The 13,878-nt window shown below is 45.9% G+C and overlaps 1 protein-coding gene across 1 annotated transcript in view; it reads left to right on the top strand.

Moving 5' to 3' along the window:
- Window positions 1-997: 997 nt before the first annotated feature.
- Window positions 998-13,878, top strand: part of LOC307244373 (aryl hydrocarbon receptor-like) — a 32,614-nt gene continuing 19,733 nt past the window's right edge. The window contains exons 1-2 of the mRNA XM_080019522.1: window positions 998-1,144; window positions 3,691-3,878. Of these exons, the coding sequence (XP_079875648.1) occupies window positions 1,104-1,144; window positions 3,691-3,878 (229 nt within the window). The 5' untranslated portion in view covers window positions 998-1,103. The remainder of the gene's footprint in view (window positions 1,145-3,690; window positions 3,879-13,878) is intronic.

Below are 13,878 nucleotides of genomic sequence, written 5' to 3'. Positions count from 1 at the left end.
GCGGCGCGGTGCAGCCACGTAACAGCCGCTCCACGACATTTGAAAGAATTCACCCGGAAGCTCTCTATCGGCTTGTCTCCTGGGGGGGGGGGGGGAGTATTACGGGATGGTTCTGTGAGTGTCAGGCCCCGGGTGTGTGTGTGTGTGTGTGTGGCCGTTGCATTATTTAATAGTCTGACCTCTGGCCCATATATACGACAAGGCCACGAGGCGCTCGACGTAAACCGCTCCTGCGCCGCGCGGGGGGCTGGGGGGGGGGGGGGGGACGCTGATTGGACGAGGGGGGCGTGACGCGGCCTCCCGCGTGTTTCCAGGAGGTTTTCTCGCGGGCGCGCGCATTCCGCGAGAAGTCGGGCGCGGGCGCGGGCGCGGGCGCGGGCCCGCGCCCGCGCCCGCGCCCGACTTCTCGCGGAATGCGCGCGCACGGTGCGCCCGGACCTGCTGACGCGCTAATTGCAATTGGAACGAGAAGTAGCCCCGCGACCCCGCTGCGGAATTACTGGGAAAGTGATCGTTTGTGTTCGTTTCCAGGGGGTTGTGTGTCGGTTGTTTTTTGTTTTTGTTTTGTTTTGTTTTGTTTTGGTTTTTTTTTTTGCAACTTGGGTTTGGTCGCGGTCGGCGATGGAGCCGCCTTTCCCGTGCGACACCCGCTGAACGGCGCAAATCTCGACGACGACGACGACGACGACCTCCCGTTCGTCACGGTGAACGGGTTCGTCTTTAGGCGAGAGATCGGCCGCCTATCATATATTTTTGTGGTGGTGGTGGTGGTGGTGGTGGTGGAAGGGCGGGGGGTGGTGGTGGTGGAGGGAGGATAAATATAATATTCAATCGTAATTCTCAATTTGGGGGCAACGCACTGCGGTTCTCGCTTGCTGCGAGTCTTTGAGTCTTGAACTCGATCGTTTTTAGGTTTTTTTTTGTGTGTGTGTGTGTGTGTGTGTGTGTGTGTGTGTGTGGTGTTTTTTTTTTGTCACCTGGAGGATTAGCGGGAGGCGGTGGCAGGATTTATTTATGTGGCGGCACTGGAGGGAATAAGAGTTCGCCCAAGACTTCCGTTTCCAAGGATTCATCCGAGGCTTATATAAGCACCGGCCATCGCCATGTACGCCGGGCGCAAGAGGAGAAAACCGGTCCAAAGAGCGTAAGTAAAAAAAATAATAATAATAATAATTTAAACAAACACGCACCTGCTTCGTCATTTCACCACCACCACCACCACCACCACCACCACCCTGCCAGTTGATCGTCACAGTTATCAACTCATTAAAAAGATGATCGTTTTGAGCCGCACTGCCGCTTTGACCCCTGTTATGTCAAATTTAAAAGACAGGTTTCGTGGGTCGGCTGTCAGGAAGGGGGGTGTAAAAAAATAAAATAAAATAAAAAAAATGTTGCGTCACGTTGTATCTGAAGTGATTGATTGCTGATTTTTTTTTTTGCGTCATGAATAAGTATTTCTTCTAACGCTGTGAGAAAAATGGATTTCTGAGACGCCGCGCCGTGCGTCGGGGCCTTTTAAGGGGACGCACCTAACGGTCCCAGAATGAAGGAAATAAAGTAAATGTGAAGTCATTGTTTTTTAGTCTCATCCGTCACTTCAAATATATCATAATTTTCATTGCTCTTCATTATAATTTGCTGTATCTAACTGACAGAAGATCATTTGTAATCTTGGAAAATCTCCAGGTATGGGCCTTCGTTCGTTTGGTTACAGCATTTTTTCTTAGGAAAGACCAAAAAAAAACCCAATAATTTAAAAAAATGGATATTTGAACGCAAGGTTCTCAATGAAAAGCTCGCTGGGCCATCTAACAATGTTCTCTGTCAACACGCCCTGTATTTAACGCCTGATGCGAACGGACAGTTTCCTTGACTCATCTCAACTTTTTTTTCCCCCAGAGAGAGAGGGAGAGAGAGAGAGAGGTGCTTAGAATTAGAATTGTAAAGAGGAAAAAATAAAATAAAATCCACAACATCCATTTGATATTTTAAAACAAGTGATTTTAAGTCGCACGTTCAATAAATTCGATGTAGGCCTAATCATGTTTTAAATGATGCCACCCTCCTATTTTTTGGCACAAAATGAATAATGCATCAGACATACTGTGCGATAAATAAGATCATAGAGACCCATGAACTGCCTCCGATTGTAAAGATGTTGGCAACGACTGGGTTAATAAACACCAGGCCGCAGTGTCACCGAGTCCTGCTGTGGCGACATTATTGGAATGATTTAGTGAAGCGTGAGTGATTTTATGGGTCCTTATAAAACCACGGAGTCACTTAAGGTGCCACTCTTTTATCGCCCTTCTCTTATTACGATATTTAGTCCTGTGCACATTGGCCTTGTGTTTTTAACTACTGTATAATAGTAGTAGTCGTAATAATATTATTATTAATAATAACCATAATAATAACCATAATAATAACCATAATAATAACCATAATAATAAGAATAATAATTCATGTCGTTCTGTATATAGTTCTATTTTTAAAAAGCCACATTTTTATTAGGTCAAAATAAATTGGTGATAAAATGTTGGCAAAAGCAATATGGCCTCCATCCTCGTCTCCCATCCCCGACATGAATACATACTGTCCGTGTTCGTTCGTCATCCGTTGAAACATAATTCACTCTTACACTGAGCAGGTTTCCTGTGGCTCACTTCGAGACTGAGGCCTTTTTGTAGATGTCCCTAGTGGATATTTTAAGTCTTAAACGATTAAAAGAAAAAAAAAAAAGAAAAACAAATAAATCAATAGATATAAATAAACAGATAAATAAATAAACACAATGAAATACATAAATAAATCAACACAATTAAATAAATAAACAAATAAATAACTACATTTATTTATATATCTCAGACTTCATGAGAAACTTTAGGTCACTTTAGGTACGAAATAGTGTATCTTAAAATGATATCTCAATAATCTAAATTATATATTTCCTCATACAATCCAAATCATATCTTGCTGAATAATCACCCAGTCCTTAACAATAGGTATTTGAACAAATTCAAAAAACTACAAATGTTTGACTCTCAGATTGAGGTTATAGAAAAATGAACTCTGTGGTGCAATATTGCATTCACAGAATCTTCCGTCAAACATTATTATTTGTGACAAAAAGGGCCCAGTAAAAGCAAGGAGCCCTCTGTTTGTTGACGAAGGAGCTATTTGGTTCAATTTTGAGGCCTTTCACTGATTTGACTGATACTTTGGGCTAATGCACACGTATATATTTTTAACATATCCATGCACATCCAGGCATGTCCTGCACCCGTGTAAAAAAAACCTCTTAAACCTAGCTAGTTGGTGCATACCTCTACAGCTTTAAGTCCAGAAAGCCATAGATCAGCCCTTTGTTGGAAGCGGAGCTGCCAGTTCACTGCAGGCTCATCTATTGTGACACTGTTGGAGACGCTGAATAGACCCGTGTAGGCCCTGATAGCGCCCATGTGTCAAGAGCTAAAGTCTTGCTTATACCTCTCCCCATCCCTCCCATTGTCCGGATATCACTACCTTTTTGCTCAACTTCAGCTTCGATGGTGCTATTAGTTGTTCTGCTGCACCAGTAGAATATTTCCTCACCAAATTTGAAGGGCGATCCGTCACCAGCAACTTCTTGTTGCGTTGACTGAGTACATTTCTGTTCGGTCCAAATGTACATTTTTAATTATTCAGGGTGAAGCAAGCTCCCAGCGAGGGAGCCAAGTCCAACCCCTCCAAACGCCACCGAGACAGACTGAACGGAGAGCTGGAGAGACTGGCCAGTCTGCTGCCCTTCCCGGAAGAGGTGACGACCAGTCTCGACAAACTGTCCATCCTCCGCCTGAGCGTCAGCTACCTCCGAGCCAAGAACTTCTTCACAGGTAACCCTCGTTCAAAAGTCACAAATCTGCCGCACTTATTCGAGTCAAACATCGCCGTTCTTGAACTACTGGGTGGTAGGTACACAGTGCAAATAACCAAACAATGACTTGTTGAGTGTGGCCTATTACATATGATCGCATTACTCTTCAACTCAGTTTAACAAGGAATGTATAGTGTGACGGAAATTGGGTGAGGGCTTTCACGTCTTTGGTGGAAGAATTTTCTCAGATATATCGACCCCCACCCCCCAGGCGTGGCCCAGGCATGAGCATGGAAAGAGGAAGGGCTGGCTTTCAAGGCCCCTCAGACATCGCTTTTGCTCCCTCCAACCGTTATGGGAATGTCACAACACTCCAGTTCCTCAGTCGCCTCGGTGTCAGACACGTCATGCGCACATCATACACACAACGTCAGGGGTGGGATTGAGGGGCTTGGTGGGGTCGGACTGTTCCCTGGCCGAGAGAATGGCAGCCGGCCTTTGCCTCGCTCAAATGCTTTTCGTCCCGGGGAAGGGTCAGCTCTATGCCTACGCGTACTGGGTGTGCCGCGTACCTTTTATGTGGCGATGAGATGTGCGGGGGTCCATTATCAAGGTGGGACGGTATGTTGCAGACACGTCTGTGGGGTCCTTCTGTGCTACACGAGGCAATGTATTTTAGGGCCCGGAGCTCTAAAAGAGAATGCTGCAATGCGGCCGTCAGACGCTCTCGCGGCATCAATAATGGAGAGAAACCCCAGAGTTTAAAGAATTTATGAAATAGAGGGAGAGTAGTGTTTGTTTAAGACAGCGGCTTTCTGAAATGGCTGTTTGGGGTGATACAGACAGGATACAGTGCCGGTGATAGCGGCGTGTTTAGGGGAGAGGTTGCAAATGCATGCCTTTTTAATGTGTTTTCTCCAAGTGTGTGTGTGTGTGTGTGTATGTATGTGTTTGTGTGTATGAGCGTGTCATGGGGGGTTCGCTCTCAGCTTCTGTACAAGGAAAGGCTGTTTATACACAGCAGCACAACAAAGCCGAACTTTTCGGGGCCTGTGTGTCATACAAGCCTCTATGTCCATGATTAAATTAGCATCCACTTCCACGTTGTGCACTTTGAGCATTGTTTTGGCATCATCCGACTTTCTATTTTTGAATTTCATATTCAATCGCACATGGAAGCAACTTGTCAGGATGAATTATTGATAGCGGGTTTCAGTGCTAATAGGTCAAAGTGTAGGCTATAGACAGTCCCTGATGTCTAACTGCATTAACCTACTTCCTGGTCCGTCTCTAAGTAATTAACAGGCTAAGGAGCCCTTACATTGAAGAAGTTGCGGGTCCCCACGGGGCCGTTGCCCAGGATAGATTTGACGCTGCTCATAATTTGTTGTATGTAAACAGTGTACAAACTGCTTGCCAGGCTGGGATTAGAGGACACCCCCAGTGGGTGATCTGTGGCTTAGCTGTGGTACGGTTTGTGTCCCTTATCTTCACTCACCCAGAGTCTGCAGAAGCAAAGCATTGTACTTGCATTGTTTTCAGCAGAGGACAAACGGCTTTGCAACGGCGCATCATCGGCACCGCTTTACAAAGGGAGACCTTGAAGGGATTTATTTCTTCTTCGATTTTGTATGTATGTGTGCGAGTGGCACAGAGACATTTCAGGTTGCTCCGCGTACTTCTGCGTATGCATCATCAAATATGTTGTGGGAGTTGAGCCAAGTCCGAGCAGAGCCTAGTTAATCTGTCTGATAGTGTTATCCAGCTCCAGCTGCCATCTTTGTCATCATCAGGCTCCCGGACCGCAAAACCGGACCGAAACTCCCTAAAAGCCTAAAACCTTCAAACCGGACATCAACCATTCTGGGGTTTGGGGCACGCTTCATCCATAAGAAAACAACTTCACAGATGTCTGTCTTTCTGGATAGTCCACGACGGAGACTGTGTATGGCGGCGGGCGGGCGCTTGGGAGTGGAAAGGGAGGCAAGTTTCGAGTCAGGTCATTTGACGCCCTGGTTTAGAGGGCGAGGAACGTCGGGAAGGAGATGCCTGTTTTGGTCTGTGCGTCGAGCACGTGTCTTGTTGGCTTTGCGGCGGCAATGTATTCTGCAAGATGTACACTGGGGAGCTAAAAGCTTCACGCCACGTTACCGGTCGGCTTTGTATCTTTTGTAGCACTTGGGCACGGCAGGGCTACGCCCACCAGCGCTGTCGGCTTTCCCCTCCCAGCTTGTTTGTTGTGAAGGATCATTTGCCTTGGAGAATGGATGATACGCTTACTGGCGCCTTGTATGGGTTTCTTTCTCTCTCCCACACGTTTCCTTTTACATTCTAACACCCTGCATCTCTTCCTCTTTCTTCTTGCCCTCCATTTAAGCGGTTGGGTGAGAAATCCAAAACCATGATTCCCCCCCCTATTGTGAAAAGAAACGGAAATTGAAATAAACGCTCATATGGGGCTATACACAAGCTCATGCACAGCCCCATATTGGCCCACACTACTTCAAACATATTTAATCTTGCATTCCTGAGTTCTTGCAGAGGTCTCCATTGTTGCCAGTGCATCTCTTGTAAACTCGCTCCTGCTGTGACAGACGGCCACACACTAATCGCCGATGACAAGCGTCACTCCGTTTGTAATTTGTTTTTGGCGTCTATTCTCCGTTTGCCTTCGAACGCTGCTCGGCGTAATAAAACATGACTTTTTTAAATTGTAATTATTTCAGTTGAAAACCTTAAATAAAGAAGGACGAAGTGATAGGGAATAGTTATTGCTGTCTCTCATGCAAAACATACCCCCTCTCATGCCATCTTATTCAACTTTCTTGGACATTATATAATATTCGATAAACTAAATTGTGAATCCAACCGAACAGGACCCGGTTCTCCCCTGTAGTTAGGGCGATGGAGTCTCAGCAGGGCGATTGGAAGTGGGGGACGCCGTGCCAGCCGCCCCTACTTCCCTTTCATCGGAAGCAGGGAGGCCAGACAAGATCCCGGATGACACAACTAAGCCAATAAAAGCGCTCCTGGCTTTCTGGGAAGGGCAGCCATGGCCTGGAACCAAGAGTCTGTTCTCATTTCCCCGCGCCCTTCTCCCTTTAGAGTCCGTTGTGTTCTGCTCTGTGACTTCTGGGGTTTGGTAGGGACGAATGGGACATACAAATGGGAATATTAGCTAGCTTGCAGCAGAACAAAACAAAACAAACAAAAAACATATGGGAGGTGGGAGTGGTGGGAAGTCGGCTACGTCAGGGTGGATGTCGGTTCAACCCAAACAGGGGAATTGAGATTCCGCAGGAGAAACAAAATGATTCTGTTGCGTTCTTGTCTGTATTCCTACTTACTGTATTTCCCTATTTTCCCTCTAGGTCTAATATTGATGCTACTGTGCCCCCCTTGAACTCAAATAATTGTGGAGAATATCACAACTGTTGATCATTCCTGTGAAAAGGTTCTCCATACCTTTGCACTTGACCAATTCCCCAATAATAAAATGAGCACACAATATTATCTTTTAGTTACTTCATTAATTGCTGGGAACATACATTACATACATGCATTATTCCAGTTTTCCATAAACGTACCTAACCTAACCAACAAACCAAACCATACGATAATCCTGTCTTACCTGTTCCTGGTCATTTGTGCAAAGGGAGAGCACCACCCATTGGGCCACCATTTATAGTTTTCGGATTCATGGATTTACTATTTAGTTATTTCATTGGTTGTGCTCAAACATAATAACTGACTCATATATAATATATATTTATTTTTTATCTTTATTCATTTATTTCGCATTTGAATGATTATGTGTGATTGAATAATCATTTCGAGTCTACTTGGCGCCTACGCTTATTCAAGAATGGATCGTTGCAATCAGTGGCGGCAGTGTAATTAAGAAGCTCGTTCTGCTTGCAGAAGAGAGAGATGGTTGTGGGTACAGCTCGCTGCGAGGCGATTTCTTTTCAGTTTTGTTATTGTTGCAGAACAAACTTAAAGGGCAACTTTCACAATGTTTTTGGACATTTGTATTTCGTAAATAAATGAAGTTGATTTTTGCACTATGTATTTGTTATCTTCACAAATATCCATGAATCTCTGGGTGTAATAGCATGTAGCATTTGCACTGTTAGCAGCTGTGTTGCTGTACTTGGTGTAAAAAACAAACAAAAAAAAAAAAAAAAGTCACAGAAGTCATCACTCAAGAAACAAAGCGCAATTCTTTGACTTGTTGAAAGCACTTGTCAAAGACAGAGATGCTTTGTGGATGGCGATTCAACCTGTGGAGGAATGGACGCTGGATGAGAGATGAGAATTGGTGATTAATGCAGTGATCATACTACAGTGTAACCGTTGTTGTTGGGGTTAACAGTGGCCCTTTCGACAATTACAGTTTACAGAAAATATAGTTGGAGATTAATCCCGCTGGGACTGAAAAACGTATTAATTCGAGTCAACTATCGGGCACTGAGGAGCTCCAAGCAAGTTTATTTCTTATTTGAATTGTAGTGAGCAACTATGTATTTTTCTTGGTCTGCTTGATTTGTGAGGGCACAAGGAATAAAAAAAGTGGAAAGGCGGTTGAAAGGGAAATTAATTTTTCACAGGTCTCCATAAGGTGGACCATTATATCTGTTGTAAAAGCACTCTATTGGAACAGCGTACCATAAATAGATGGCAAACATTGGACTCGCACACAAGTGCACATGTTACAAAACTCCCTGTAGAAAACGGGAGAAAATAAATTATGTAAAGCACTGTACTCTTAATAGCGTCTACAGTGGCGTTGTTGTTCATGTTTGATTGGTGAGGGCGTCAATCCTCTGTACATTTGAGGCTCATAATTAATCCCCTGAAAGTGAAAGTCACTTTGCTCTCGTGAGATTGAATCAAAGCGATTGATCCTTTCTTTTTTCCATCCATACCGTGGTCAAATTATCAGCAGTGGAGCGGCATGAAAAGGGGACAGTCATTTTGAAAGCGGGTTTGGTTGCCAGCCTCTATGGCCACTTTTAACTGGTCTCGGGATTTTCAGACATGGTGAAATTCAGATTTGTTTTGACTGGTTCATCGTCAATCTACAGACCCCGTAGAAAACGGTGGCGCAGCTGGAAATGCGCCTCCTCCTCCCCCAGCCGCCACGGCTCCTGTGTGTTGACAGATCTGTTCCTCCCCTCGCTGCGCCCAGGCCAGCGCCGTATGCAGCACGATGCGGATTTGTTATGTAAGCTCTGTGGCTGTTGTAAAAGTCTTGTGACATGTCATGATACTGGTCATGGTTGCTCCGTTACAAGGGGGTGGGTCCTGCCTCCTCCCCCATCCCCCTCCTCCTCCCCCTCCTTCCAGTAGGTCATCCGCCCGCACCATGGGGAGGCGGAGCTATCCGGTGATCAGTTGTGGGTCATCCCATCAGGAAGCCCCTCCACCCGGGACCTCCCTTCCTCCAACTCCCCAAGCCAGGCTTGTACACACACACACACACACACACACACACACACACACACACTCACACACACACCATCCCCCTGATCGGGCGCTTTGTGGAATGCAGGCCAACACGGGTTTGGGCGGGGTGACTGTTAATCGGTATCGACCCCTCCCCAACCCGCCTAAATCCCATCTCCTCACCACCTCCCACCTCTCTGAATAGCCTCTCGTAAGCAACTATGGAGTCATGTGATCGCGAAAAAAACAAAACCTTGGGAGACACGAAAGCTGCACAGGGTGCGTGCTTTGGCCCTGCATCACAGACCGTGTGTTCATGTTGGGCTGTGGTGTGTGTGTGTGTGTGTGTGTGTGTGTGTGTGTGTGTGTGTGTGTGTGTGTGTGTGTGTGTGTGTGTGTGTGTGTGTGTGTGTGTGTGTGTGTGTGTGTGTGTGTGTGTGTGTATATGAGTTGTGTGCATCCATGTGTATGTCAGTTGGTGCGGGGGTGTGTGCATCGCGTGTTCATATACTGCAGTGTGTGGAGGGCAAGGGAGTTGAAACATTCTATATTTATTCCACGTGAGTCGTAAAGAAGGCCATTCACACACTGCTAGAATAATTCACACGCAAATGCACTCGCACATATGCACAACAGCACGTGAGCACGCCCGCACACATGTGTACATGCACGCATATGTACGTGCTGACAGGCACATTTGCTCCCCCTCTCTCCCACTGCAGCGCTCTTTCTCTCTTATAGACAATTAGATGTGCGGAAATCCATGTAGCCTGTTTATGCAAGGGATGAATGGGTCCTGGCTTGAAGCCAAAGTAAACCTTAGCACTTAGCGCCTGCCTCTTTCCGGTGCATAAGCAATCGCACACCTCTTATGGGTCATATGGGTGGTGTGACCATTGACCCATATATAGGCACTTCTAAAAGGGCCCCCACTATTTTGATGCGTCTCACTCGTGTCGTCTAAATATAGCACTTTATGACTCATGCTTTTGTTATTCTGCATGATGGCAGCATGACGGCAGAAATTTGCAATGTGTGAAACAAACAAGACACGGCTGCATCTCATAGATCGATTGCAAGATCAGTAGATGGCTGTGAAATCCCATTGGTGCCCTTCAGAAATGAAACATGATTATGGACAGAAGGCTGCTCCTATTGCAATATTCTAAGATAAAATGTTGTGACCTGATCAATTAAATAATAATATTAGTGTCAATGACAAGAGGAATTAAGATACAACAACTGACATAGGTCAAACCTTCGGGAATGCCAGTTTGGCAATATTGACTCCCATATCCAGATAGTGAAGACCATCATTGAAGTGAAGTGATTGATGAATTGCACTTCACTCATCATGGAGCAAGGCCGGATCGGCAGCACAGGCTGACTGCAGCTAGAAGAGTTGTGCCCCAGAGATGTAGAAGTCAAGGATTGGGGTGTGGCGACATCAAGAGAAATTGTCAGATTAAGTTCAAGAAGAAAGACATGCGCTTCTAGCATCTGAAGACGGATGGATGGATCAATCAATCATCCGATGACTGATGGTCAAGCATGGAGCTCTTCCCACAGAAGTGGAAGAGCTAAAAGAGTGAAAACATAGAGGAAAGGACATGATTATCCAACTATGGCATGTACAATGTAATCAAACAGAGGAAAACTGTTCAAAGGAAGACCAAATTGAAAACAAAGACCTTACATGGCCAATTCCGGCACCAGATTGAAGGCTAAACAATTGTGGAAGATTCCTGAAAAAAAGGCCTGTACAGAAGCCCTCATCACCACAGCTTGACCAAGTGGCGTAAAGTAAAGATCTTCAGGGTTGTTAACGACCAAAGATATTGACTGTGCAAGGAGCCAGATGAAACAGTTACCAACCTTCCTCAATGGCTGCCAGAAGATGGCCAACGGAAGAGACAGAACTGTGTGGCAATATTGAAGAATCACTTCATTGATCCCCATGGGAGAATGTGTCCTCTGCATCCTAGCTATCTCAGACCAGTGGACAGCCACTTTGTGGCGCCCAGGGACCCACTGAAGTCCTTGGCCAATGCCTTGGTCAAGGGCATCGGCAGGAGTGTGAACCTAACATGCATGTCTCTAGGGTGGGAGGAAACCAGAGTACACAGAGGAAACCCACATGAATGTGGGGATGGAAGATGCAAAATGAACTCCACACAGAACCTTCTTGACGTGAGGCAGCAATGCTAACCACTGCGCCACCATGTTACTCAATTGTACATAGGAACATCTATGAGCACAAGCCTACAAATCCGAGAGGGAATGATTGACCTACTAATTGACATAGTAATTGACCAACAAGTGCGGCAATGTGAGATGATAGAAGCAAAAACACAGAGGTTGTAGAACATGACAACCTAAGTCACTGAAGTTCTGCTCAGCCACCAGCAGACCTAAGGAAACAACCTGTGATGGCTGACTGGAACACACAGGGTATCCCTCCTCATGGAAGTGGCACCCAATTGTTCACAAAGTTCTAAAACTCCCATACGACTCCAGCAACTCAGAGATGTATATAGAAAGCAACCAAGAGGTCAAGACTACGTAGTTCATTAACAAAAATAGGGTTTTGATCACAAATTGAAAAATTCATTTAATTAAATTCATTCAATTAATTTAAGAACATGGTCAGAAGTCTGGCAGTTTAAGTAAATCTCAGTCGGAGTTCATCAAGGGTCCGTGATTGATTGCAAACTGTCCTTAAAAGCCCTTTTTGACCTGTCGGGTCATGTTGAATGTTTGTACGTATTTTTGCTTTCAGTCGGAATACATGTCTGTGTCGTCTCTGTGTGTGCGTATGTTTTTTTTTTTTGTATATATTTGTGTATCTGTCTCAAACCATGCTACACAGTGGTCTTTTATGATGCGGTGGATGGATGCCAATGTCATATGTAGAGACCGGGCAAACATTTGAAGCTGATGTTAGCAAAGAACATCTCCCTAATCCTGTTATAGCATGGCTGGACAAATTGAAAACGGTCAAATATTTTACAAATATTTGCAGTAGCCTAAATGGTGTTGGCTTCAGTTTGCTCCTGTTACCAGAGCCTTACTGAGCCCCTTCTCCCACTGTCAGGACATATCCCCCCTGCAACCACTATCTCCTATAGGTTGTCGCTGATGAGCCCCAGTGGCGTTTCCCTCGCAGGGGCAAACATAGCCGCCTCCCAAGAAGGAAGGTGTGGGCGTTTCTACCCACAGATAGGGGTTCAGGGAGGGAGTTTTTCTGGCTGTGGTGTGCCAACATGGCTTGCGATTTATTGTTGAGTTCAGAGTCTGGCACGCAGGCCACAATATATATATCTCTGAGGATCTATTATTAATGTTGCGAATAGTCCTCTGGGCGCAGGAGGATTGATGTTCCACTCCTGGGCTGCTCAAGAGCCATGCGCCCCTTCCTCTCTGTATGACAGACAAAACATTAAGAACACTCCCTGCCTTGATTTGGACCAATCAGGGCGCTGATTGGGCCAATTCGAGGCAGCTTGGTGGCCGCGGGAAAAGGGAACCATGTTGTCATCCGCAGCCGGTGCTTGACCACGCCCCTTTGTCCGCCACAGAAAGTACACCGATCAGCCACAACATTAAAACCACCACTATAACCGCTTATATTGTGTAGCTCCCCCGCGTGCCACCAAAACAGCTCGGACCCGGTGAGGCGTGGACTCCACAAGACCTCTGAAGGTGCCCTGTGGTATCTGGCACCAAGACGTTAGCAGCAGATCCTTTAAGTCCTGTAAGTTGCGAGGTGGGGCATGCATGGATCAGGCTTGTTGTTCTAGCACATCCCACAGATGCTCCATTGGATCAGACCCTAACCCCGGCCATCCACATGATGTAGAAGAAAATGTGATTCATCAGACCAGGTCACCTACTTCCATTGCTCATGGTCTAGTTCTGACACTCACGTGCCGATTGTAGGGGCTTTCGACGGTAGACGGGGGTCAGCATGGGCACTGACCGATCTGTGGCTACACAATCCCATACGCAGCCAGGTGCGATGCGCTGCGTGTTCTGACACCTTTCTATCATAGCTAGCAATTACTTTGTCAGCAATTTGTGCTACAGTAGCTATGGGATTGGATCAGACAGGCCAGACTTCTCTCCCCATGAGCACAAATGAGCCTTGGGTGCCCATGACCCTGTCGCAGGTTCACCGGTTGTCCTTCCTAGGACCACTTTTGGTAGGTACTAACCACTGCATACTGGGAACACCCCACAAGACCTGCTGTTTGGAGATGCTCTGACCCAGTCGTCTAGCCATCACACTTTGGCCCTTGTCAAAGTTGCTTAGGTCCTTACTCTTGCCCATTTTTCCTGCTTCCAACACATCAACTTCAAGAACTGACTGTTCACTTGCTGCCTCATATATCCCACCCCTTGACAGGTGCCATTGGAACAAGATGATCAATGTTATTCACTTCACCTGTCAGTTGTTTTCATGTTGTGGCTGATTGGTGTATATACTGTATATATATATAAATATATGTGTGTGTGTATGTGTGTGTATATCAATATTCTAACAAAAAAACCTCAAACGCCGGCAGCACAGA

This window comes from Zeus faber (genome assembly GCF_960531495.2).
Source record: "Zeus faber genome assembly, chromosome: 18".
NCBI classification, from domain to species: Eukaryota; Metazoa; Chordata; class Actinopteri; order Zeiformes; family Zeidae; genus Zeus; species Zeus faber.
Note: the sequence above shows the minus strand (reverse complement) of the source record. Positions and strands in the feature narration are given on the sequence as shown.